The sequence below is a fragment of the Polyodon spathula genome, chromosome 10, assembly GCF_017654505.1.
Source record: "Polyodon spathula isolate WHYD16114869_AA chromosome 10, ASM1765450v1, whole genome shotgun sequence".
NCBI lineage: Eukaryota > Metazoa > Chordata > Actinopteri > Acipenseriformes > Polyodontidae > Polyodon > Polyodon spathula.
In genome coordinates, this window is record NC_054543.1 from 41004599 (window position 1) to 41028243 (window position 23645).

The 23645-nt window shown below is 38.9% G+C and overlaps 1 protein-coding gene across 1 annotated transcript in view; it reads right to left on the reverse strand.

Moving 5' to 3' along the window:
* The window catches only part of LOC121321960 (low-density lipoprotein receptor-related protein 1B-like), a 63207-nt gene that overhangs the window by 10219 nt on the left and 29343 nt on the right, over nucleotides 1-23645 (reverse strand). The window contains exons 5-10 of the mRNA XM_041261347.1: nucleotides 21698-21712; nucleotides 21028-21190; nucleotides 14299-14442; nucleotides 11677-11899; nucleotides 5065-5251; nucleotides 620-856 (exon numbers count right to left, since the gene is read on the reverse strand). Coding sequence (XP_041117281.1) covers nucleotides 620-856; nucleotides 5065-5251; nucleotides 11677-11899; nucleotides 14299-14442; nucleotides 21028-21190; nucleotides 21698-21712 — 969 coding nt within the window. The remainder of the gene's footprint in view (nucleotides 1-619; nucleotides 857-5064; nucleotides 5252-11676; nucleotides 11900-14298; nucleotides 14443-21027; nucleotides 21191-21697; nucleotides 21713-23645) is intronic.

Consider the following 23645-nt stretch of genomic DNA (forward strand, 5'->3'; position numbering starts at 1 on the left):
GTATGACCCATTTAAAAAAAAAAAAATATATATATATATATATATATATATATATATATATATATATATATATATATATATATATATATATATATATATATATATAATCCATGTGTGTGTGTATATATATATATATATATATATATATATATATATATATATATATATATATATATATATATATATATATATATATATATATATATATATATATATATATATATATATATATATATATATATATATATATATGTGTGTGTGTGTGTGTGTGTGTGTGTGTGTGTGTGTGTGTGTGTGTGTGTGTGTGTGTGTTTGTATATGTTAAAAATCTGAACAGCATGTCCTAGTGAGCATTATTTTATTTTATTTCTGATATGCAACACGGTAAATTAGTAATTACTCTATTGTGCACCAATGTGTGTGTGTGTGGTGGGGGTGGGGGTGGGGTCAGATTTTACTAATACTTTTACTAAATAATTTCAGTATTTTGAAAGATCTTGAAAATGTATATTGGTAAAGATTTCTAAAAACAAAACCAGAAATACTTGATTAAAGATGCAAAAAACATGTATTAGGTTTCAAGGTGCTGATCATCAGAAAAGGGTTACAATGCACTCACCATCTTTTAAGATTGTTTCTCGTCCAGTGCCATTGATTTTCTGTCTTCCGATTAAAAAGCTGGTGGTGTCAGCAAAGTAGATGTAGTTTGTCTCAGCATGAAAATCGAGGGCCCGTGGATTCACAAGATTTTCTATCTGTATCATGTATTCATCAGATGATTTAGTACTTATGTCCATTCCACGGATAATGCCTGGTCGCCCCTTCCCATAAAAAAGGAACAGCTCAGTCTTGGGTTCTGCAGAAACAACATTACAGAAATAAACAAACCAGCACAAACTAATCTTCTTTACACTCTGTAGTGGCAGCATCTAATTAATCGGCACAATTAGCATTTTTTATTCAACACACAAAATTAAACACTTCTATAATCAAAATCTATCTAATGCAAGTGGACAAGCTAATTACATTACCTTAATTAAAACAAGAATTAGTTCTGCTGATTAGGTTCTATCTAATTAATCATTCTTTTGTTGAAAATGGCCCATATTTCCAAGACATGGCAGGTTAAGGGATAGTGTTGTAGCCGGTGCAAAAAAAGGCATTTATAATGCTGTAGACATTCAACTTTACAATTCATTAGGAGCTGGCTTAGATGTTGTTTGTATTGACTACAGCATTCATTAAACCTGACAGTGAGGTGCACTCTAACGAACTTTATACAGGGATTCACAACAGAGCTCTGAATCTATTGTCTGGGATGATACACATAGATGATTGCTTCTGCAGGAGCCTCCAAAGATAATACAAATATATAAAGAAAAGCTTGGAGCTGCTGTGGCAAACACTAATAGCATCCCTAAGGTCTGTATTTTGAGTATCTCTTCGTAGATCAATCAAGGTGAAGTCGGTTTATAGCTTCAAACAAATTCCACACTGGGGAGCCCATGTCTCTCACTAAGTTATTAGCTTAAAAGAGGGGGCCTTGCTACTGGAGTTGACTGAAATCCCCAAACACCAAACAATTACAATATCAAGAGACAGCAGGGACAGAGATTATTAAGTTCAAGGGAATGAGTCTGGGCTTGCGTTCAGGCTTCTCAGAAAAAAAAAAAAAAAAAAAAAAAAAGTAAACATTTTATTTTTTTATTATTATTGAAGAATAACAGGCCAATGATGCCAAAAGCCAAAGAACGCCATCTTGGTACACTTATTGAACATGATCATTTGAAACCACTGGTGACTTCTTTTCTGTGCACTTAATGTTGGTTTATTGAATGTTACGTATTAGATTTAAACATTATGGGTGAAGATGGCAACATTGATATCAACTCTATTCTGCTAATCTTTTGAGGTTTAAGATGAAGCTTGCTTTCATTTCAGGAATCTCAACCTTGTTTACAAACCCATGCTCAATTGGGATAGTAAAGATAATATGCATTGCATTCAAATCATTGCATAGTTTTAACATACTGAATTGATGATGGCTATTTGCATACTTTTTAGAATGTGATTAACTCTACTTAATACTTAATACTTTTTCAATAAAATCCATCTGAGACTCATTTTGTAGGTTATTCACAAAAATGTACAGTATCCAAGCTAAAATATCAAACCATTAAAACTCATGGAAATACATTAAATATAAACATACTGTACATACATACTTAGCAAAAGGCCAAATGTACAAGCTTTAGTTCTAGAAATTTTGTTTTTGTACGGTATAATAACTAACCATATCTGATTGGCCTGGAGAATGTACTACACTTGAAAGGGAGAACATCTGATACAGATGTATGGTAATGGTTCAATCCTTGCATAAAAATGCAACACAAATGTTAATGTCAGTGATGTCACCCCTGTCTTAAGCATAGTTAACAAAAATATAACCTTATACTGGCTTAAAGGGTACATAAGAACCTTTTTATGTTATTGTGCTACATGTTCCCATTTGTTGCTACAACCTGTTTACTGTATCATTTATTTATTTATTTACATTTTGTCCACTTTTTTAAACTTTTAAATTGCATTCCCTGCCTCAAGATGGCTTCCCATGTACCCGCATGGACCTCTCAGAACTACAATTCCCATCATCCTCTTACTCATTGGTAAATCCATCTTAGTTACTTATGTGAGCAGGAGGATGATGGGAAATGTAGTTCAGAGGTCCATGCAGGTACATGGGAAGCCATCTTGAGGCAGGGAATGCAATTTAAAAGTTTACAAAAGTTGACAAAATGTAAATAATAAATAAATAAATAAATAAATAAATAAATAAAACACCTTACTTAAACAGTTGTAGCAATACATGGGAACATGTAACAATGAAATAAAAAGGTCCTTATATCCTTTAAAGTAACCTACAGAATGAATGTGCCACCAGAGACATAAAAGAATAAAATCAACCCACTTTTGCATGATTTTCCATCGCTTCCAAGGATAAAACCAGTCCGACAGCGACAGGTTCTTGATTTGTAGCTGCCACTAAGCAGGCAGATGTGTGAACACCCTCCTGATATCCCATATGGATCTGCTTCACATGCATGACTTCTGACTGAAAAAAGGCAAATGACAAACAATGTGTGCTAATTTATTAGCATACAACTATCCAAAATAATTCCACAGAACAGTCACTGGCAGGCAGATATAATTAACATAACTTTTTTCTTTACAGTTTCTAAAATATTGTTAAACTTCTTCCAGTTTTACCTCAGAATGTTTGCCTGATCATTTTAAATTATGCATGACCTTGGGATATATACTGGTAAGATTTAATGCATTACATGGCACTCAGTTTGATTTGCACACCAGGAATAACAGATAATTGTAAAAAGGTTATAATAAGAAAAACAAGTCTCTCAATACATATCTGACCATTGATGAACATTCAAGAATAATTGGGAAATAAGATATTCTATTCAGCCATGTAAAAAACAAACATTATATATTATACCATTTCAGTAATTACCACCAAAATGTGTTCAGGGATTTCAACGGTGGGCAAGGAAATCTGCTCACCAGTCTACACTCATTGTTTTAAAAAATCACTTCAGTAAAGCACCAATTATAAAAATCTGATTTCTTGCACAACATGACCAAACTAACTTTCAGCAAGGAGATGCAGCATATATACACTTCAATCATGGGGTTTCCATGCGGGTCAATTTACAAGTGCACTGTGCGTGGAAGTTTGGGAGAATTTGACGTCATGTTGTATATCTCTTGCGGGTTTACGGTTCTGTATAAAACCCGTTACCATGAACTGCGTTATGCCCTTGTTATAGTATTAATGTATCTGTTTGGGAATACCCTTGCTGCTTAAACGGCTAACGTTAGTAAATATAGTTGGTGAACTGGATATCATGAGCCAATTTGATCACCCAAAACAGCACAACAACATCCAACAAGTTGTTGATGCCCTCTGACCACATAAAATTGCAAATGAACGTATTGACTGTGTTTTATTTGTTTGCATCATTAATATTTAACACAACAGTAAATCCAACACAACTTAAAAGAAAGGGGAGAATCTCGGACAGCACAAGACTCCTCAGATCGCTGCTGTCCAATTGAAACTGGTATCTGAGGTAACCTTCACAATTGGGCTTGTTTTTGAGTCGCTGGTTGGAACTTGCATAAACACCCATACTCTAACACTGGTAACCTTCTCCACCTGTCTCACAGGCAGCCACTTTTTCCTGAAAACACCTCACTTTGCTGTTGACAAGAGTTTGTGCAGGACACAGCAGGCAATGGTAATTTTGGGAACAAACTAATGCTGCACTTCAGTCAGTTTCATCAGTATCTGCCCCTTCCCTTTCAAGTGCCTACTACCCATATTTGCCCTAGCGTGGTGTTGAATGCTTCCTCAGCAGCAGTCAGCCGTCCGGATGGTAGGGTTTCTAAATCAAAGCCAGGGTAGTACATGCAGTATTGCCTGAATGGAGATATGGAGATCTGCAATACCTGTTGGTCAGCTTCATTTTATACCTCCAAGTTTATTTTTAATTAATGAGTCGTAAGATAAATTAGCTGAAACAGTAACCACATGACAACCCAATAATGACGTTTTAAAAACAATTTGGGCAAAAGTAGTAAAACACATTATTAAGCAACCAGGCACGAGGTATTTTGCTTTATTACAGCAGCTTAGATGCACTTGTGTACTAGTTCTCTGCCCTTGGAAACCACATTTTCACAAAATTTCACTAGTAATCTTCAAAAACAGAACAAGTACTTTGCGCATAGCTCACTTACATATCAACTCCCACCTTTCCTATTATTTTGCATGCCGTCGGGTCAAAAGTCCGGTTTACTCGAGTAAAATAAAGCGAACAGAAGCCCCCCCAAAAATTTCTCGAGTTAAAAAAAAATAACTTGCTTGGAAACCCCATGCATGATGACTCAGCCATGTAATTGATTGTCAAAGAGACAAAGTTAGCCACTCATTCTATTTTTTTCCAACCCCTGTAGTTCTACATGCAAGTAAAAGAGGTGCTGGTTTACCTGTTGGCTGAGTTAGTTTGTGATAGACATGAATGGATCTTGCATTTTCCACAGTGGTTAAATTCTGGAGAACCGTGCTGTTAAATCTGTTTATCTTTAAGATGTCAACCTTACTGCCTCTACTGATATCGCAACTGCTTGCATATAAGTAATCTTCAAAGACTGTTAATCCATACAGATATTTCACCTGGAATCAACAAGAATTAGACTCTATTAGTAGTAGCAGGGCATTTTTTTAAACAATCACAGATAAGACATATAAAACATATTTGTAAATTCTTACATGCAATAATAATAATAATAATAATAATAATAATAATAATAATAATAACAATAATAATAATATACACCAAACTGTGCATAATAAGGCTGTCATTCTAATGAGACTTTCTGTGACAGTTTAATCAAAACAGCGCTAGCTTGAGTTATTTGTCAATGTCACCAGAAACCCCCGAGATTACAGTCTTACATCCTTACATGTACTCCTGTGGTGAGGAGTAACCCTGTCCGTCTGATGTCTGATAGAGGCCAGCTGAGCCCCAACATTACTTCCAATCCACCCATGGGTGAGGATTGAGAATGGACCCAAGAGGGGTTCCATTCTGAGTGGAGTATGTGGAAGGGCTGAGACCTACCCCTGGTAATAAGGTATATTTGGTCATGAAAAGAAATGTCACGTGCAGCAGGTGGCCAGGTGTCAATAGAATAATTGATAATCAATCAACCTTGTTTTGACTATTTGATGTGCCTGTTTGTATAGTCCCTCCCTCACTAGGGCTACTACTGCTAGTACCCTAGTGGCAGCTACCAATCACTGCAACTGCCTGTCTAACACCTGGGCATGAGAATGGCATTTTCAACTTCAAACCCTTTATGTCTCTCTCATCTCTCAACGAATGTAGCAGAGCGACCCAGTTACAACCATGTATTATAATAATAATAATAATAATAATAATAATAATAATAATAATAATAATAATAATAATAATAATCTCTTACTTTCCTTTTAAACATTTTAACTTGCTACCTGGCCTTATGCTAATATTAAACATCTTGAAAGGCCTTAATGTAATGTAATATCAATATTTCCCCTTATTAGTGTAAGAACACCTGTGAATTCAGCTATGGGTTTATTTTTTAATATGTATTTAAATAGACCAGGTATCCCACACAAAATCTCTTGAGATACTCAATTATCTCCCTGAAATAATGTAGCTATTTTTTTCTAATATGATCCACTACCTTCAGTGTTGTCCAATTAGATATGTTGTACACCTTCTTTGAAAATTACAAGCTAATTGCACACAAAATATTGGGGCCCTGCAAAGGCAAACACGTTACTAAATATCTTGGTATACTTGAATAGATAACTGTCTCCTCTTTAAAAATATGCTAAATATTTAAATGAGCAAGGCATCTCGCAAGTAGACTTACACGCTGAAATGTTCTCCTTTTTCTAGGAAAGCAGTACAACTGGAAATGGAGAGGCAGTCCTTTGAGCATACATGTTTATTTACAAAAAAATACCTCCTAAGTATGTGAGGAAGGGGAACTGAATCATTTAAAAAGAATTCGAAAGCCATAATGCCAAAACTTATTTAGCACAAAGCCCCTTGTGGGCTTTGTCAACAAATAGATTTTCACATTTCTATTAGTCTTCAAGACCACACGCATTTTGTGTAACTGCAGATTAACTGTAGCATATTTACACAGAACATACAGAGAATTCTAAAACTGCAAACAGCTCTATAACCAGTCAGGAAACCATCAATCACTAGAAATGCTTAATGAATAAGTAATTAATACTGATAATTCACTATTTTAAGAATTAACTAATACAAAGAGCCAACATATACTGTATACAGCTATGGCTTAGCATCACCTAGAATTTTGATTTCCATTACATGAGAGTAGATATTGAACTTCATGCTGATTTGAACTCGGCTCTCGCCAAGATAAGCACCAAATAAGACGTAGCTTTGCGGTAAACTAATGTGATCCATCTGCATCTCCATCCATTTGCGTTGTTTTCCATCTAATGATGTAGATATCCTTCTGACTGGTGTTAATTGCTGAAGTGTAATGCTGGCTCCAGGGATCAGCTCATTTTGCCTCCACAACGCATCAGCACACACAACAGCTGTGATGCTGGCTCCGGGGATCAACCCAGTGCAGTCTCCCCAGCGCATCAGCATGACAACCGTCTGGATTGAACTAAGTAGGGTACATCTGTAGGGTCTTCAAGTGGGCACCTTCCATCCTCGGTGTTTCGTTGACTAGCCCACGGCACTTCAAGAGGGCTCAACAGTGATTCTGGTGTCCCAGAATCACCCCCCACTCAGCTCAGCCCAGCTTACTTACCTGTACATCAGCATTGCTTTCTTTCTATTGTGCTTGAGATCCCCATCCAGAATCTTTCCGTCTCAACCACAGACAGTTGCTGCTCCTTTCTGCTGCTTCAGAGAAGTTCTTCACTGTGCGACGCAACTCTTGGCCACTGAACCCGACGTCTCTGAGAAACCGGGTTGTAGAGTGTGCCACAAATCCTCGACAACCCACCTCCACTGGGTAAACTTGGACTCTCCATCCTTGCTATTCCGCTTCAGCAGCTAGTTGAGCATACCAAAGTTTTTTTCTCTCATACACCTCATCCACAGCATCTTCCCATGGCACTGTTAACTCTACCAGATGAACAAGACGTGCTGATCCAGACCACAAGATAATGTCTGGTCAAAGGTTAGTGGTGGCAATCTCAGGTGTCCTTCCAGTTGTCCTGGGCAAGGCTTGGTTTTAACACCTTTTCTTGGTGGTTGCTCTCCTGGACGGAGGAATATTGTCTTTTGTGTGTAATGCTTTGATGGAACTGGTGGCAACTTATTGGTCAGGTTACGCTTGTTTTCCAATGCTAAGGCCAAACATCGCAGCACCTGGTCATGGTGCCAAGTAAGAACATAAGAACATAAGAAAGTTTACAAACGAGAGGAGGCCATTCGGCCCATCTTGCTCGTTTGGTTGTTAGTAGCTTATTGATCCCAAAATCTCATCAAGCAGCTTCTTGAAGGATCCCAGGGTGTCAACTTCAACAACATTACTGGGGAGTTGATTCCAGACCCTCACAATTCTCTGTGTAAAAAAGTGTCTCCTATTTTCTGTTCTGAATGCCCCTTTTTCTAAACTCCATTTGTGACCCCTGGTCCTTGTTTCTTTTTTCAGGCTGAAAAAGTCCCTTGGGTCGACACTGTCAATACCTTTTAGAATTTTGAATGCTTGAATTAGGTCGCCACGTAGTCTTCTTTGTTCAAGACTGAACAGATTCAATTCTTTTAGCCTGTCTGCATATGACATGCCTTTTAAGCCTGGAATAATTCTAGTCGCTCTTCTTTGCACTCTTTCTAGAGCAGCAATATCTTTTTTATAGCGAGGTGACCAGAACTGAACACAATATTCAAGATGAGGTCTTACTAGTGCATTGTACAGTTTTAACATTACTTCCCTTGATTTAAATTTAACACTTTTCACAATGTATCCGAGCATCTTGTTAGCCTTTTTTATAGCTTCCCCACATTGTCTAGATGAAGACATTTCTGAGTCAACAAAAACTCCTAGGTCTTTTTCATAGATTCCTTCTCCAATTTCAATATCTCCTATATGATATTTATAATGTACATTTTTATTTCCTGCGTGCAGTACCTTACACTTTTCTCTATTAAATGTCATTTGCCATGTGTCTGCCCAGTTCTGAATCTTGTCTAGATCATTTTGAATGACCTTTGCTGCTGCAACAGTGTTTGCCACTCCTCCTACTTTTGTGTCGTCTGCAAATTTAACAAGTTTGCTTACTATACCAGAATCTAAATCATTAATGTAGATTAGGAATAGCAGAGGACCTAATACTGATCCCTGTGGTACACCGCTGGTTACCACACTCCATTCTGAGGTTTTTCCTCTAATCAGTACTTTCTGTTTTCTACATGTTAACCACTCCCTAATCCATGTACATGTGTTTCCTTGAATCCCAACTGCGTTCAGTTTGAGAATTAATCTTTTGTGCGGGACTTTGTCAAAAGCTTTCTGGAAATCTAAATAAACCATGTCATATGCTTTGCAATTATCCATTATCGATGTTGCATCCTCAAAAAAATCAAGCAAGTTAGTTAGGCACGATCTCCCTTTCCTAAAACCATGTTGACTGTCTCCCAGTACCCTGTTACCATATAGGTAATTTTCCATTTTGGATCTTATTATAGTTTCCATAAGTTTGCATATAATAGAAGTCAGGCTTACTGGTCTGTAGTTACCTGGTTCAGTTTTGTTTCCCTTTTTGTGGATCGGTATTACGTTTGCAATTTTCCAGTCTGTCGGTACCACCCCTGTGTCAAGAGACTGCTGCATGATCTTGGTTAGCGGTTTGTAAATTACTTCTTTCATTTCTTTGAGTACTACTGGGAGGATCTCATCCGGCCCAGGGGATTTGTTTATTTTAAGAGCTCCTAGTCCCTTTAACACTTCTGCCTCAGTTATGCTAAAGTTATTTAAAACTGGATAGGAACTGGATGACATGTGGGGCATGTTGTCAGTATCTTCCTTTGTAAAAACTTGTGAAAAGTAATCATTTAACATATTTGCTATTTTTTTTTCTTCCTCTACGATTTTGCCATTTGTATCTCTTAAACATTTAATCTCCTCTTTGAATGTTCTCTTGCTGTTGTAATATTGGAAAAACATTTTGGAATTGGTTTTAGCTCCCTTAGCAATGTTTATTTCTATTTCTCTCTTGGCCTTTCTAACTTCCTTTTTGACTTGCGTTTGCAGTTCTGTGTACTCTTTCTGCGTACTTTCTTTTTGGTCCTTTTTTAATGCTCTGTAAAGTGCCTTTTTTCGCTGAATATTTTTTTTAATTGATCTATTAAACCATTTTGGCAATTTAGTTTTACATTTAGATTTGTCTACTGTAAACTGTCCTTGGCTAAGACCCACCTTACATTCTGTCAAAATGTGCCTTAATGTTGCAGGTGATGAACACAAAGGACATGAGGGATCCTCACCCACTCAGAGGTTTAGGTTCTGTGGTGATGGGAGAACATCATATCCTGATCTCATGAGGAAACTGATCCTGCCCTGTTCCATTGTTCACATGTCTTGCCAGCCGATCTTGCATTGGTCCACACTCTCCCATCTCATCCATTTTCCCTACTTCGCCTGGGAAATGGCCTTTACACACCTGATCCTTTCCTCCTGCTTTTGCACCTCATTGACTACCAGCTTCTTCCTTTGAGCTGGGGTTGCCTTGTGCCATGTAGGAGGAGCTGAACTGAGACCAAAACCTCCATACTGAACTTGCCCCATAATATCTCCAATTCGAAGGGCAGCCTTAGCATCTTCCATAGCTTTCTTTGCCATCCATTTTCTTCCAGTTTTCAACACAGATGCTGTGTCCCTTATGCATTTGTCGCGTGAATCTACCAATGTCATTTCCAGTTGGACATTGGTGCACTTAAACTCCTCGGTTAGAGCAGAGATTGGTAGCTGCAGTATTCCTTTACCATAAAGTCCCACTCAGCTGAGGCAGTTTGGAACTCCCAACCATTTCCTGACATATGAACTGTTTAAAGCTTCCAGCTTTTCAACTGTTGTCAAGGAAACCTTGTACACAGTCAGTGGCCACAGCAATCTTGGCAGTAGACCAAACTGAAAGCACCAGAGTTAGTTTGCCTGGTAAAGCGCTGCTGTCTATGCTCTTCAACCCTTCCACTGCTTGTTGTCTAACTTCTACCACACAAACTGTGACCTTTAGATCCCCATTGTACCATCTCCCTAGACTTTTCACTGTCTTCTCGGACACTGTTGGTATTGCCTCACCATTAATGTAGAACCTTTTATCTACTACTTTAATTGTAGAGATGCTCCTTGATTTAGTGTGCTTGAATTGCATTCGTGCCCATTCAGTGTTATTGGTTAATTTGTCCAATAACCGATTAGTGCAGGCTACTGTTGTAGTCACTGTTGTCATGTCATCCATGTATGCTCGAATTGGTGGTAGTTGCATTCCAGAAGCCAAGCGCTCTCCTCCCACTACCCATTTTGATGCCTTAATAATTACTTCCATTGCCATGGTAAAAGCCAGTGGAGAAATGGTACATCCTGCCATTATTCCAACTTCTAGGCATTGCCATGTAGTGCTGAATTCTGAAGTTGATTAAGACATTATTTAAAAAACTACAAAATGATATTGTATTCAGAAGCTATAATATACAGTATTTCATGTTATGAAGAGAAAAATGCCTTATCAAGTCATTCCGCATTAGTAGTAAGGGGATATGTAATGTACCACAACACTTATTTTGCATATTGTTAAGCAAGATGTATTCCCCCATCCCCAGTTTTACTGCTTACCATGAAAAAGGAAAACATTTTGAGGTACTGTTATTCTTGTGAGATAAACTTCTCCTTAAAATCTATTGCATATTTTTAGTGGAGGCAGTTACCTATTCAAAGGTACCAAGGTAGTTAGTAAGAAAGGGGTCTGTTTTAAATAATGTATTGTTTTCATAATTTGTATATAGAATACTCGACGTTAAGCACATAAATCTGATAAATAACTCAGATACTCACATTTTCCCCTTGAATAACTGTGTGCCTGTTTTTTCCATTATAATCCACCACTTCAATGTAGTCCAGATAAACATCTGCCCAATACACCAACTTTTTCACTAAATCCAAGGCGACTGCAGTAGGTTGTTCAGTCTTAAAATCCACTATTCTCATCCTATTTGTTCCATCCATGTTGCATCTCTCCACCTTGGCTGCATTTCCATAATCAGTGAAGAATAGCTTTCTAAAGAAAAACAAAAGTTGCAAAATGAAGAACAAGAACATAACCATGGGGTGACAGCTTTGTGGAACATTTACGAAGGACCTAAATCAACATCACTACATTTCCTGTAGTAAGCTTATTAATACAATCCAAAATAAACTATGAACTCTGATCTGATTAAATTCTGCCTGCACACAAAGAGAGTTGCTTGAAGAGCATAATTTTCCTTTCTGGTACAATGTGGACACAACAGGAGTTGAACATTTTACATTAGTTTTTATATGTAAGAAATAATAAAAAATAAGCTTAATTTGGAATTAGTTAGCCCCGTAACGTTGAATGTTGATACACTGTGGCGTTTAAAAAGATTTGCATGTTATAAATTCTTAGTTAAATATATGTTCTCTGATAAATTAATCACAACCAAGGAGTTATAGTTGAGTGTGTTATGTTTTCAACCCTGGTTCTCAAGTACTCCTAACAGTCTTTTTTTTTTTCTCTTTTATACTGCAAGTTCATCTTTTGTTGATGGTCTAACAGTACATTATCAGTTGATTTCCCCAAACCTTAAGTGCCTGTTGTGGATGTTAACCAAAGTCTTTTCTATGAGCTTTACAAATCAAATACATTTCATACATCTGGCCTTGCTAAATCTCCCTTCCATTTGCTAATTTAGAAAAAAAAAATCTTCAAAAATGGGGATGGGTTACCTCTGAAAACAAAATCTCAGAAAATCTATCCTGTTCATCTTCAGATTACAGTACAAGACCGAAAGAATGAAACCAACAGAACAAAAGGAACCAAACCCCCCACAATGTAAACAGGTAGCAATGGTATTCAAGGAAGCTGTTAGTATGTGAGTATTCAATTAGGGAAAACAATAACAAAACATCACATGAAGCTGATTCTAAATGAACAAAAATCATTTCATATTAAAGTTTCATAACACGACTCTGTACAAAAGCTTCAGCGACATTGACTATAAAACACCAGTTGGAGAACTTTGGGTGTGCAGAGAACTCATTAGCCATACTACTAGTCGCAATCATATTGACAGAGAAGATGACCGCCAAACCATACGTTTGGGATATATCTGCATGTCAGATATTCACTGAGCATTTTATATCAAACCTGCTGATAGGCCCCTCCGTGGAGTGACGTCCTCGGTCCCACCTCCTGAGGAAATAAATAGCCACTGCATGGATATCTCAGTCTCTATTGCATCTTTCAGGTAACCGGGGTTACATCCATAACCTATCGTTCCTTTTCAATTTGAAGATGACCGCCAAACCATACATTTGGGAAAGTATACCAAAGCTGTCACAAGGGAGAAAGAGCGGACAGCACATGAGGAACATCTACTACCGCCATCTAGTGTTTTTGGTGTAAGCGTGCAACCTCAAGGACCCTGGTGCCTTGGAGCCGCAGTACAAATAATTGGTCAACAAGGCACCTCTAAAGAGGGCCCATGACATAGCCACACCTCTACCCCAAGTGGGGGTAGGCCAGCATTAGTATACACAGTCGAAACTGTGTCCATAATCCAATGCGAAGGTCACTGCTTAGAGAGGGCTTGACCTCGGGTCCGTTGACCATGACAGACAAAGAGCTGGTCAGACTGACCCAGCGCTCTCGTTCTATTCACATAACATCTCAATGCCCCAACCGGCCAGAGGGAATTTAATCTCCTATTCATCTCCTCCACAAAGGGAGGGGGATGGAAAGCCTCTAGTTCCACTGACCAATTTAAGCGAAACTCTGTAATCACATTGGGGAGGAAAACAGAGTTCGTACGCAACAACACCCTATTTCCATTGTCCCAAATACGCATACAGGAACTGTGCACTGACTGTGCCTGTTGCTGGCCTGCTTAGCGGAAGAGATAACTAATAATAGGGCTGTCTTTATAGAGAGATACTTCAGCTCTATGGAATGTATGGGCTCAAACGGGGCCTTAGTGAGAGCCTCCAGTAGTCCGTCTAGACTCTATTCGGGGAGGTCATTCTTTACACGAGGAAGTAACCGCACCCTTTAGAAAACGGGTCACCATTATATGTGCGTCCGGGGATATTGAGTCGATGGGAACATGGCAAGCAAATATGGCTGCTAGGTACACTTTCAATGTAGAGGGGGAAATACCTGCCTCTAGTAGATCTCGCAGAAACTGTAAAATAACTTCTATAGGGCAATACACAGGATCATGGCCTCTCGCCATGCATCAATTTTGAAAATATTTCCACTTGTAGGCATACAACGCTCTTGTGGAAGAAGCCCTAGAGTTCTTCAGTATACCAACTCAGTATACCATACTCTGAGAGCCCTAAGGTGGACAGACGGTCTGGTCCATGTGCACCACAATCTCCCAGGGCTGGCCTTGCAGCAACTGGCAGAGGTTCAAAAACCAGATTCTCCTGGGCCACCTGGAGGCCACCAGGAGAACAGTTGCTTCATCTCTCCGAACCTTCTCGAGGAAGGCAGGGAGCAGCGGTATAGGCGGAAAAGCGTACAAAAGCTCTTTGGGCCATTCGTGCTCTAGGGCGTCGACGCCCAGTGAACTGGCGCAGCTGCGGAGGGAGAACCACAGGGAGCAATGGGTCTACTCTGCCATGGCAAAGAGATCGACCTGGGCTTCCCCGAAGTGTTCCCAAATGCTCTGCACCTAAGGGTGCAATCGCCATTCTGACGGATGAGAACCCTCCCTGGAGAGGAGGTCCGCTGTCCACTTCACCATTCCAGAGAGGTGTACTGCCCGGAGGGATCAGGAATCGAAAGGCAATATGGTGTAACCCCAGGGACCAAAGCCCTCCATGGTGGTTCAAGCGGACAAGGACATGTTAGTTGTGGAACACAGGGAGGAAATGTTGCAGTGCCAGGTGAACTGCTTTCAGCTCCAGTGCGTTTATGTGCAGGAATGTCCAGCAATCCGACCAGGCTCCGCAAACTCCTCTGCCTGCCCAGACTGCCCCTAAACCAGAGTTGGATGCGTCTGTAGTCACCAGTTGACAGTTGTAAATCACTCCCATCCTTATGCCTTCGCTCAGGTGAAGGGCTTACCTCCACCTGCTTAGTGCTTTCCAGCATAAGTGAGACACTGTCATGAGATACTGTCAGCAGACAGTGTCTGTCGCTCTTGGGGTGTAGCCGAAAGGCATTGGGCTACACTTACAGCGGGCACATGTGAAGTAACCCTAGTTGAATGTCTGACAAAGCTGCAGCCATCAGATACAGTAATTTTTGGCACAACACCAATTGTACTGTGGACCTTAGTTGAAACAGGGCCAGACAGTTGGTGGTAGCTACTCTGTCATCTGACAGGTAGGCTCGCATCATTAGGGAATCCAGCCAGAGACCCAACTAGACCGTACTCTGCACCGGTATTAATTGGTTTTTCATATCATTGAGGGTGAGACCCAGCCTCGATAGATGCTACGTCACAATCGCTGTGTGGGCCACTGCCCCCTCCTGGGACTCGGAACAAATCAACCAGTCAACCAGGTAGATCACCCTGATCCCCTACAGCTGCAAGGGAGCTAGGCTGGCATCCATGCACTTTGAAAATGTGGAGATATTTCCTGTGCGCTGGACGGATAGAAACGTGAAAATACGCATCCTTCAGGTCCACTGTTGTAAATCAGTTGCTCATCAGACTGGAGGATGTGGCGATGTGTGACCATCTGGAACCTCCTCTTCCTCAAGAACCTGTTGAGGTGTCTCAGGTCTATGATGGGATGAAGGCCACTGTCCTTATTTGGCACCAAGAAGAACCTTGAGTAGAACCCCTCTCTTTAAGAGGTGGAGTCTACGAGACAAACGGCTTGTTTTTGAAGTAGTGTTTCTATCTCTTGTTTGCGGGGCAAGACTTGGAGAGGGTCATTCACGGATGTGATCAAGATCCCTCCAATGGGAAGAGGTTCCAGAAAGCCGCTATAGACAATGCATCCTGTTCCCCTTCGCTCATTACCACGTCCTGCTCTGGAGCAAAGCCAGGGTCTGCTCTGGCCCTCAGGCAAAAAGTAGAAACATTACTTCTTAAACAAGCAATCCACCTCGTAGAACACACTTCTCAGGAAGAGGGGTTCTACTCAAGATACTTTCTGGTGCCAAAATAGGATGGAAGCCTTTGCCCCTGAGACACCTCAATGGGTTTTTAAAGGCGAGGGGGTTCCTGATGGTCACACATTGGTAAAGCATACATTTATTGCCAACTTCCCAAAAAACATAAATTAATGTTTTACAGTAGAACATCAAAGAATGATAGATATCCCTATTTTCCATTTAATTACCAAATGTAATTACATATTTGACTAGCTAGCTTATTTCACAGATCAGCCATCCAAAATTACTTAGTTCAGCCTAAAAGAACTGACAGTGAAGTCTGAAAGAAGGCACCAAGATTGACGATATTCTGGTAAACTAATGACATGTATAAGTGCAGCTAGCCTGGGGTGTGCTGAAACCTGTTTATGCTGATCCTTGAACACATTATAGTAACAAGAACTGCCATTTTTGTGTGTTAAACTCATGAAGGTGATCCATGAATACAGTCTCTTTTAGATCAAATCGTGTAATTCACCTTTCATTTGAGTCAGAAGATAATTAAGTGTGATCTAACTAGGGCCTGGATTTTCACTCTTGTCATAAACTTTAATTACTTTGCAGAAAAAGTATCAACTTGAATTAACGTGGGGTGTCATAAAATAGTCACGTTTGCCACTACTGTGAAAAGAAACTTGAACAGAAGGACATTTTTGCGACTCTATGAAAATGCTGCATTCTGTTGCGTATGTTTTTTCAACAATTGTGCCCACATAGTATTGAGCAGTTATTGCAAGATTTAAAATGGTTTAATTTACTTCTGATGTAAGCATATTTTAATAATGGATTGACTGTATAATGTTATGCAAGATGCCCCAGGGTTAATAGATTTGCCAGATGTACTTACATCCCAAATAGTTTGGCTTGAAGGGCATATACAAGTTCAAGGAGGTGTAGACTTTCTATAGGCACTGTATATACTGGATTTCTATATGTTTGATTGGCACCGTCGTGTATCTGCCCTTCACATATCCGCCCAAACCGTTTATCCACCATGATCAAGCTCTTCAGCAATCCAAAATGGTTACAGGAAAGCAAAAGCGAGTTGTGTTTATAATTAAAAAAATAAAATAAAATTGTAAACCTTTGCATTTTGCTACTGTGTAAATTACCCGACACTAATGTAAGTATATACAGCCCTGAGACAGGGAGGATCTTGCGGGATGTGTGCCTTTGTGAAAGAGGCTGGGACACGCAACAGGAGATGTGCTGCTAGGCAACCAATTGAGCAGGAAGGCTTATCTGGTGCTGAGCTGATTGGGAGGTCCTGATTGGCTAGGGGCCCAACCCTGGGAGCCTGCACGAAGCTCAAAGTTACACTTTCATGGGTACATTCACGGGAGCTGAGCAAAAAAGTGGTTTGTTCAGATCGAGGAGAGTGTACGTTCCAGAGAAAAATGACATGGGATTTAGGGGAGCTCCCTAATAAAAGACGAATCTCAAAACAATAACTGTGTGGAGGGCTCCCGAGTGGCACATCTGGCAAAGGCACTCCACATGGAGTGCAGGAGTCCAGGCTATTCCATTGCCGACCATGGACAGGAGTTCCCCAGGTGCAGAGCACAATTGGCCGAGTGCCGCCCGGGGGGTTCAGGTTCTCCAGGGTGTCCTCGGCTCACCGTACACCAGTGACCCCTGTAGTCTGGCCGATCTCCTGCGGGCTTGCCTGTAAGCTGCCTGGAGCTGTGTTGTCCTCCGACCTAGCTCCGAGGTGGCTGCATGGTGAGTCTGCAGTGTGAAAACAAGCGGTCGTCTGACAGCACACGCTTCTGAGGATACAGTGTGTTCGTCTTCGCTGCTCCCGAATCAGCGCAGGGGTGGTAGCAGTGAGCCAAACTTAAATAATAATTGAATATCCTAAAATTGGGAGAAAATAGTATGCATAATGGTATTTAAAACAGGATTAATGTATTCATATTTTTACATATTCGTCTTATTCTGGTCCCACCTCATATGGATACACGACAGACTACTGTATTAGGACACAAGTTCCTTCACTGTGTTGCAACCCAGTCAAACCCATGTTTTTCATAATTAAAGTAATTACTATATATGTTTTTAAATATATATTTTTGCATTCAATAATGAACAAATCCAAACCCATCTATACACCTACATGTTTTTGTCATTGATAATTTCTCATGAAAGGATAATTGGTCGACACTCCCACAATTAAGTATGCAAATAGCTCATTATTATCAAGGGAACATATTGCAATAAATCACCCAAGTGAATCTCATAAAACCTTAATGGGAACTGTTATTTACCTGATTCGAAAAAAATAAATGTTTTCTGAGAATCTTGGCAAAAGTGTTTGTTATATTGTCCATTTGTTGGTGCCTCCACTTTCCAAGTTTCCACAAGCCAAATTTCATTTGGCAATACATGATTTATTCACAGTGGCAGAGTGATTCTATGATTGAAAGTTGTTGAAACTACATTTTTTAGTAGTAACATCTAAGGTAAAGGTGTTGATAGTGTTAACAGAATTCTGTGACAGAGATCGAATGATTCTTGGTGTTAAAGAGAACAGAGTTCCTTGGACTAGTTGGTCCGAATATTTATTCTTAGGGTTCGGTGCAAGTCGGCCAGATAGAAAGGGGGCAAAGCTACGGTATACTAAACTATTGGCCTGGAAGATTAACAGTGTGACATCGGCGGAGTGGAGGAATGGACGTGCTAGTTAATCAAGGGGTCAAGGTCGACAGCATAAAGAAGGGACGTAGCTATGCAATCTGCTCCTTATTATTGGTTACGCTGAAACCTAAAAGACTGTGTTATTTAAAGAACTGTAAGTGTATTGTTTGTTTTCTCTGTCTGTCTAATCGCTGTTCATTGTTATTTGTTCACCTAGACTACACAGCTAACATGATCCGGGAGCTGTCGCCCACGGCCAGCACTAAAAGCCGGACAACTTTTAACCTCTTGTTCACCAGTAAATAGCATGTATTGTATTGTACTTCACCACACGCACTAAGAGCACTCACTTTGGACTTGTGAGTGTGTGTGTGTGTGTCTATTTGTGTTTTTAGTACTGTGCTTATTATTTACGGGACTGCAAACCCTGTTTTCATTACAATTCCATAGAATTATTCCAGCTGTCAATAAGAGAATACATTGCTTAAGGTGGTGCTTAATGCCATTTTCTGCAAATAAACAAGCCTCGTTTTTCACATCAATTTCCTTGGCACATTGAGTACAGCTAGCCATTCATCTCCAGTTTTATATACAGTAAAGTGTAAAAACATGCATTCCAGTATTTTGGAGGGTGATCCCTGTATACAGGAACAGTACTACAAAAGCAACAAAGCAATACTAAAATGTTCACATACACCCCCACTATGTAAACCTCTTACACTGTAAAATGTATGTTATAAGTAAATGTAGTATTCAATATACAGTACTGTATTTGATTACAACATATATTTATTTCATGAAAAAGGAAATAAAAAACTCATTTCGGAGCAAAAACGTCTACATTTTATTTTCATGCTAATTACAGTGTGTGTATATAGATCTGCATAATAATGTAAGTTCTATTCTGATTGATTTAATTTGTTCTACGCAAAACTCTTTTAAAAACATGATAATGGAATACTACCCTGATGCTCTTTTATGTTGTTTTCTGAAGTAATAAAGCAGATCTATCCAACTGAATTTTAACCAGATACACAAAATCATGCATAATGATTCCTTATTTACTGTACTCACCAACAGTCCCTAAATTTCTAATGTGTCATTATCAAGTTTTATCCCCCTGGGCAAATGCGTTCTCCATAAGCAAAACATTCTTTCCTTCCAGATTTTCAAAAGTGCACTCAGCTGCACGGTAAGTGAGAAAGGATGAAAACATTTCTACACCATTTAATGATGTAAGCTATGTATTTATGCTGGGTCCCAATGTAGACTTTTAGAAAGAAACGCTCACGAACAATAAAACATCAGTAGGGACCCGGAAAGGATTCTCTTCAAGCTGTGCCGCTCGCTGTTGACACTGACAGGGATTTCAAGTCAGATGCTGGAGTGACACGGATGTGAAAACCTTAAGTAAATGCAATTCTTACAAACATTTGTGGTTAGATGCTCATGTTAGATGATATGTTTATGTCATATTGATGGTTATGTGACACTGCCATTATGTGCATGTGCTTCCCTTTTCACATTTTTTAAGGTCTTTAGATTTGAAATGTATGGAACACTGTGTGGCAAGTAACAATGTGGTGGGATATTAATTTATCTATTTATTCTGCATACTGTTGGTGTGCACACTCATTTAAACAAAACATAACCTATGTCAACAAGGACCTTTTATAGTGCACCTTTGCACCTGTGTTTTTAGAAGAAATCTACAGAACACCTAACTGGTTATTACATAAGACCCTTGGTAAATATCACAGCATTGATTCCTACACAGACACTGTATAGTATATTGCCCCTAAAATAATCATTCTGTATGTTAATATTCACATGGCCATACAGAAGAACTAAACACCACAACATATATAATATTTGAAACTATATAAACATCATAAATACTGTTAAACTCAGCATGGTCTGTTATTGAGAATAAAAAAAAAAAGAAAAAAAAAAGCCAGATTGACCACTTAAGATGAAACTGACCATTGCTGGGACCTTTTTTGTCCTCTAACCAGGTACCATATATTGAATGATTCACTGTGTAAAAAATCAGCTGTGACACAAACTTGTTTAGTAATGATTTCTTTTTTTTTTTAATAAAGCAAATTCCAATCGTTATATTAGCTGTAACTTAATTATTTGACAACCAGACGTATATCTGAAGGGAAGTCAAATAATCAATCATTCCACAAAGAGAAACAGATTTAGTAGGCCTGACTAGAGGATGGAGAATTATGGGATTTTTTGGCTTTAACATTTGCACCCACCTTCCATGACTTGTTTCAGATCTATATAAGATGGATTAAATTGCTGAAAACAAACATCAATCATCACATCCTCTTACAGAATAATGAAAAAAGTGCTTACATAAAAATAAAATCATAGCTGGCACAGATGAACTAGAAACTTTTACTTACCCCACGAGTGGATCGAGAGCAATTCCTTTTGGGTTATGAAGGTCATGATCAATGAGAGTGACGCAAGCGTCTTCATTTTGATTACATACAAATATTCGGTCACTGATCCGATCCACAAAGTAAAAATTGCCACTTAGCCAGTCAATGGCCATTTGTTCCACATCTAGAAATAAAAAAAAAAAAACATTGAAAGTAAAACATCAACAACGGTTACGAGCTGCAGTTCCATTTGGGACCTCCCCCATTCTGAGGAGTCAAGCACACATCCGTGACGAACCCTCTTCAGGTCTCGGCACTCCAGAAGGAAGTGGCCGCCTCTCGAAGCAGCGCCTGTCGCATTGGATTGCAGACACAGTCTCTGCGGCATATGACAGTGCTAGCTTACTCCCACCAGAGAGAGTAGCTGCACACTCCACTAGAGGGTTGGCTACATCTTGGGCCCTCTTCAGAGAGGCCTCTCTGTCTCATATATGATCAGCGGCTAGCTGGGCTATGTCACACACATTCTCCAGGTTCTACTGCTTGAATGTGGCTTCAAGGATTAAGCAATTCTGAGGCATGCCTCATAAGCTGCCATTCCTTCTCCCTCATGGCAGCTCTGGTACACATTTTCCATATGTAATGTTTTGGTGGTCATCTTCGAATTGAAAGGGAACATAATGTTACTTACCGTAGTCCTGGTTCCCTGAAAGAGAAGATGACCACCAACCAGAAAGATCGTATCAGTCGCCCAGATAGCTTCGATGCAAAGAGAACATGGCTTCCGGGGTTTAAATATTTAATCACTTTGTAGGCAGGGCAGAGGGAGCCACCCCAGGAAGGGGCCTATCGGCAGCTCTGGTATAGAACTCAGAAAATACCTACCAATAGGCAGGCATATCCCATACTTAATGTTCGGTGGTCATATTTTCTTTCAGGGAACCAGGGTTATGGTAAGTAACCTAATGTTTCTAGTGCTGCCTGTACAACCTTATTATGGTTGATGGATCAAGACTTTTGCACATGGTTGATATTTTTTATTGGCCCATGTAGTTGAATAATTCATTTCCCGGTGGGTTCATACCCCCAAAACCACCCCCTAGCTACGCCAGTAGCTTAATAAATCAAAATTGTCTGATACAATTTTGATTTATTAAGCTACTGTATATTACTTCAGTATTAATTTTAACTGCCGATGAAACAGCTCATTATAAATCTACGCAGGTTGTAAATCAGAATTTCATATTTACTTCAAACATGTCATCTGTTGTAATCATGGAATTAGAGTATAATTTGCTTTCAGCAGTAATATTATCACACATATGGTAAAAAGGCTGGGGGAGGGATAGGAAGAGATGGTCATACACAGAAATGTTCTGCAGAAACAAAACCATTGTTCTCAGTGCACACAACCTCCATAAATAGCATCAAACATGATAAAGTACATAACAGTAATTTAAAACCAGTCTGGTTGTTCTCAAGATATTGTCTTAAATAGGTCAGCCAATTGTGTGTAAGTGAAGTGAAAAAATGAGATATTTTTCAAATGTTTATACCGAATATCACCAATGGCCATATAGTAGATACAATCTATACTATCCACTTCTCCTGCAATATTCTACGTGGTTAAATAATAATTGTGTTATCCTAATCCCCTTCCAGATATTTCAATCTATCTATCTATAGATAGATAGATAGATAGATAGATATAATCAATCTTGTTTTACAATGAACACTTCTACAAGAGTTTAATTAAGAAATGATGTCGGCTCAGAAACTTAAAGGGACATTGAGTCATCAACAATAAAAAAAAAAAAAAACTAAAACAAACAGCCCTACTTATTGTAGAGCTTTGTTACAAAATTCAGCATAGGAATGGACTGCACAGTATATATTATACACAGTATAAGTGAAGTTTGCATGTGTGTTGCATAGAAAGCTGCACAGTGTTGCATTGTTTTTTCACTCAGGACATTTTTAATATGAATACTAATAGCATGGGCTTGAATTCAGATAGAGAAAATGGCTCTATACATGGTGGGGATAACATATATATATAGATATATATATATATATATATATATATATATATATATATATATATATATATATATATATACACACACACACACACACACACACACACACACACACACACACACACACACACACACACACACATATATATATATATATATATAAAATGTACTATTAAAAATGATCTGTTGTCAAGTCACACTCTCAGATTTAATAGAAATAATAGTTATTTTGCTGCACATTTACTTGATTTTGTTTCCATTGCTTTTAAAATATGTGTTTTTATCATGTTAAGCAAGATATATTATTGTAAATCAATGGAAATAAATTAACCAATGACATTCAATATGGGACAATCTGTCTTGTTAGGCAACAAGCAATCGATTCAATCTAAATATAAAGAACAGCTCTATGAACCTAGTTATTTCCCTGTTGTACTGTGCTATTCAATCACACCTGCAGATACTAGAAGAACAACTCAAACACATGCCTGAAATAGCATTTGAGGACTCACATTAGTTTAACCAACATAAATACACATAGAATATAATGATCATGTGCCACAGTAACTGGTAGTAGTGTATTAGCAGAGACACATTCTT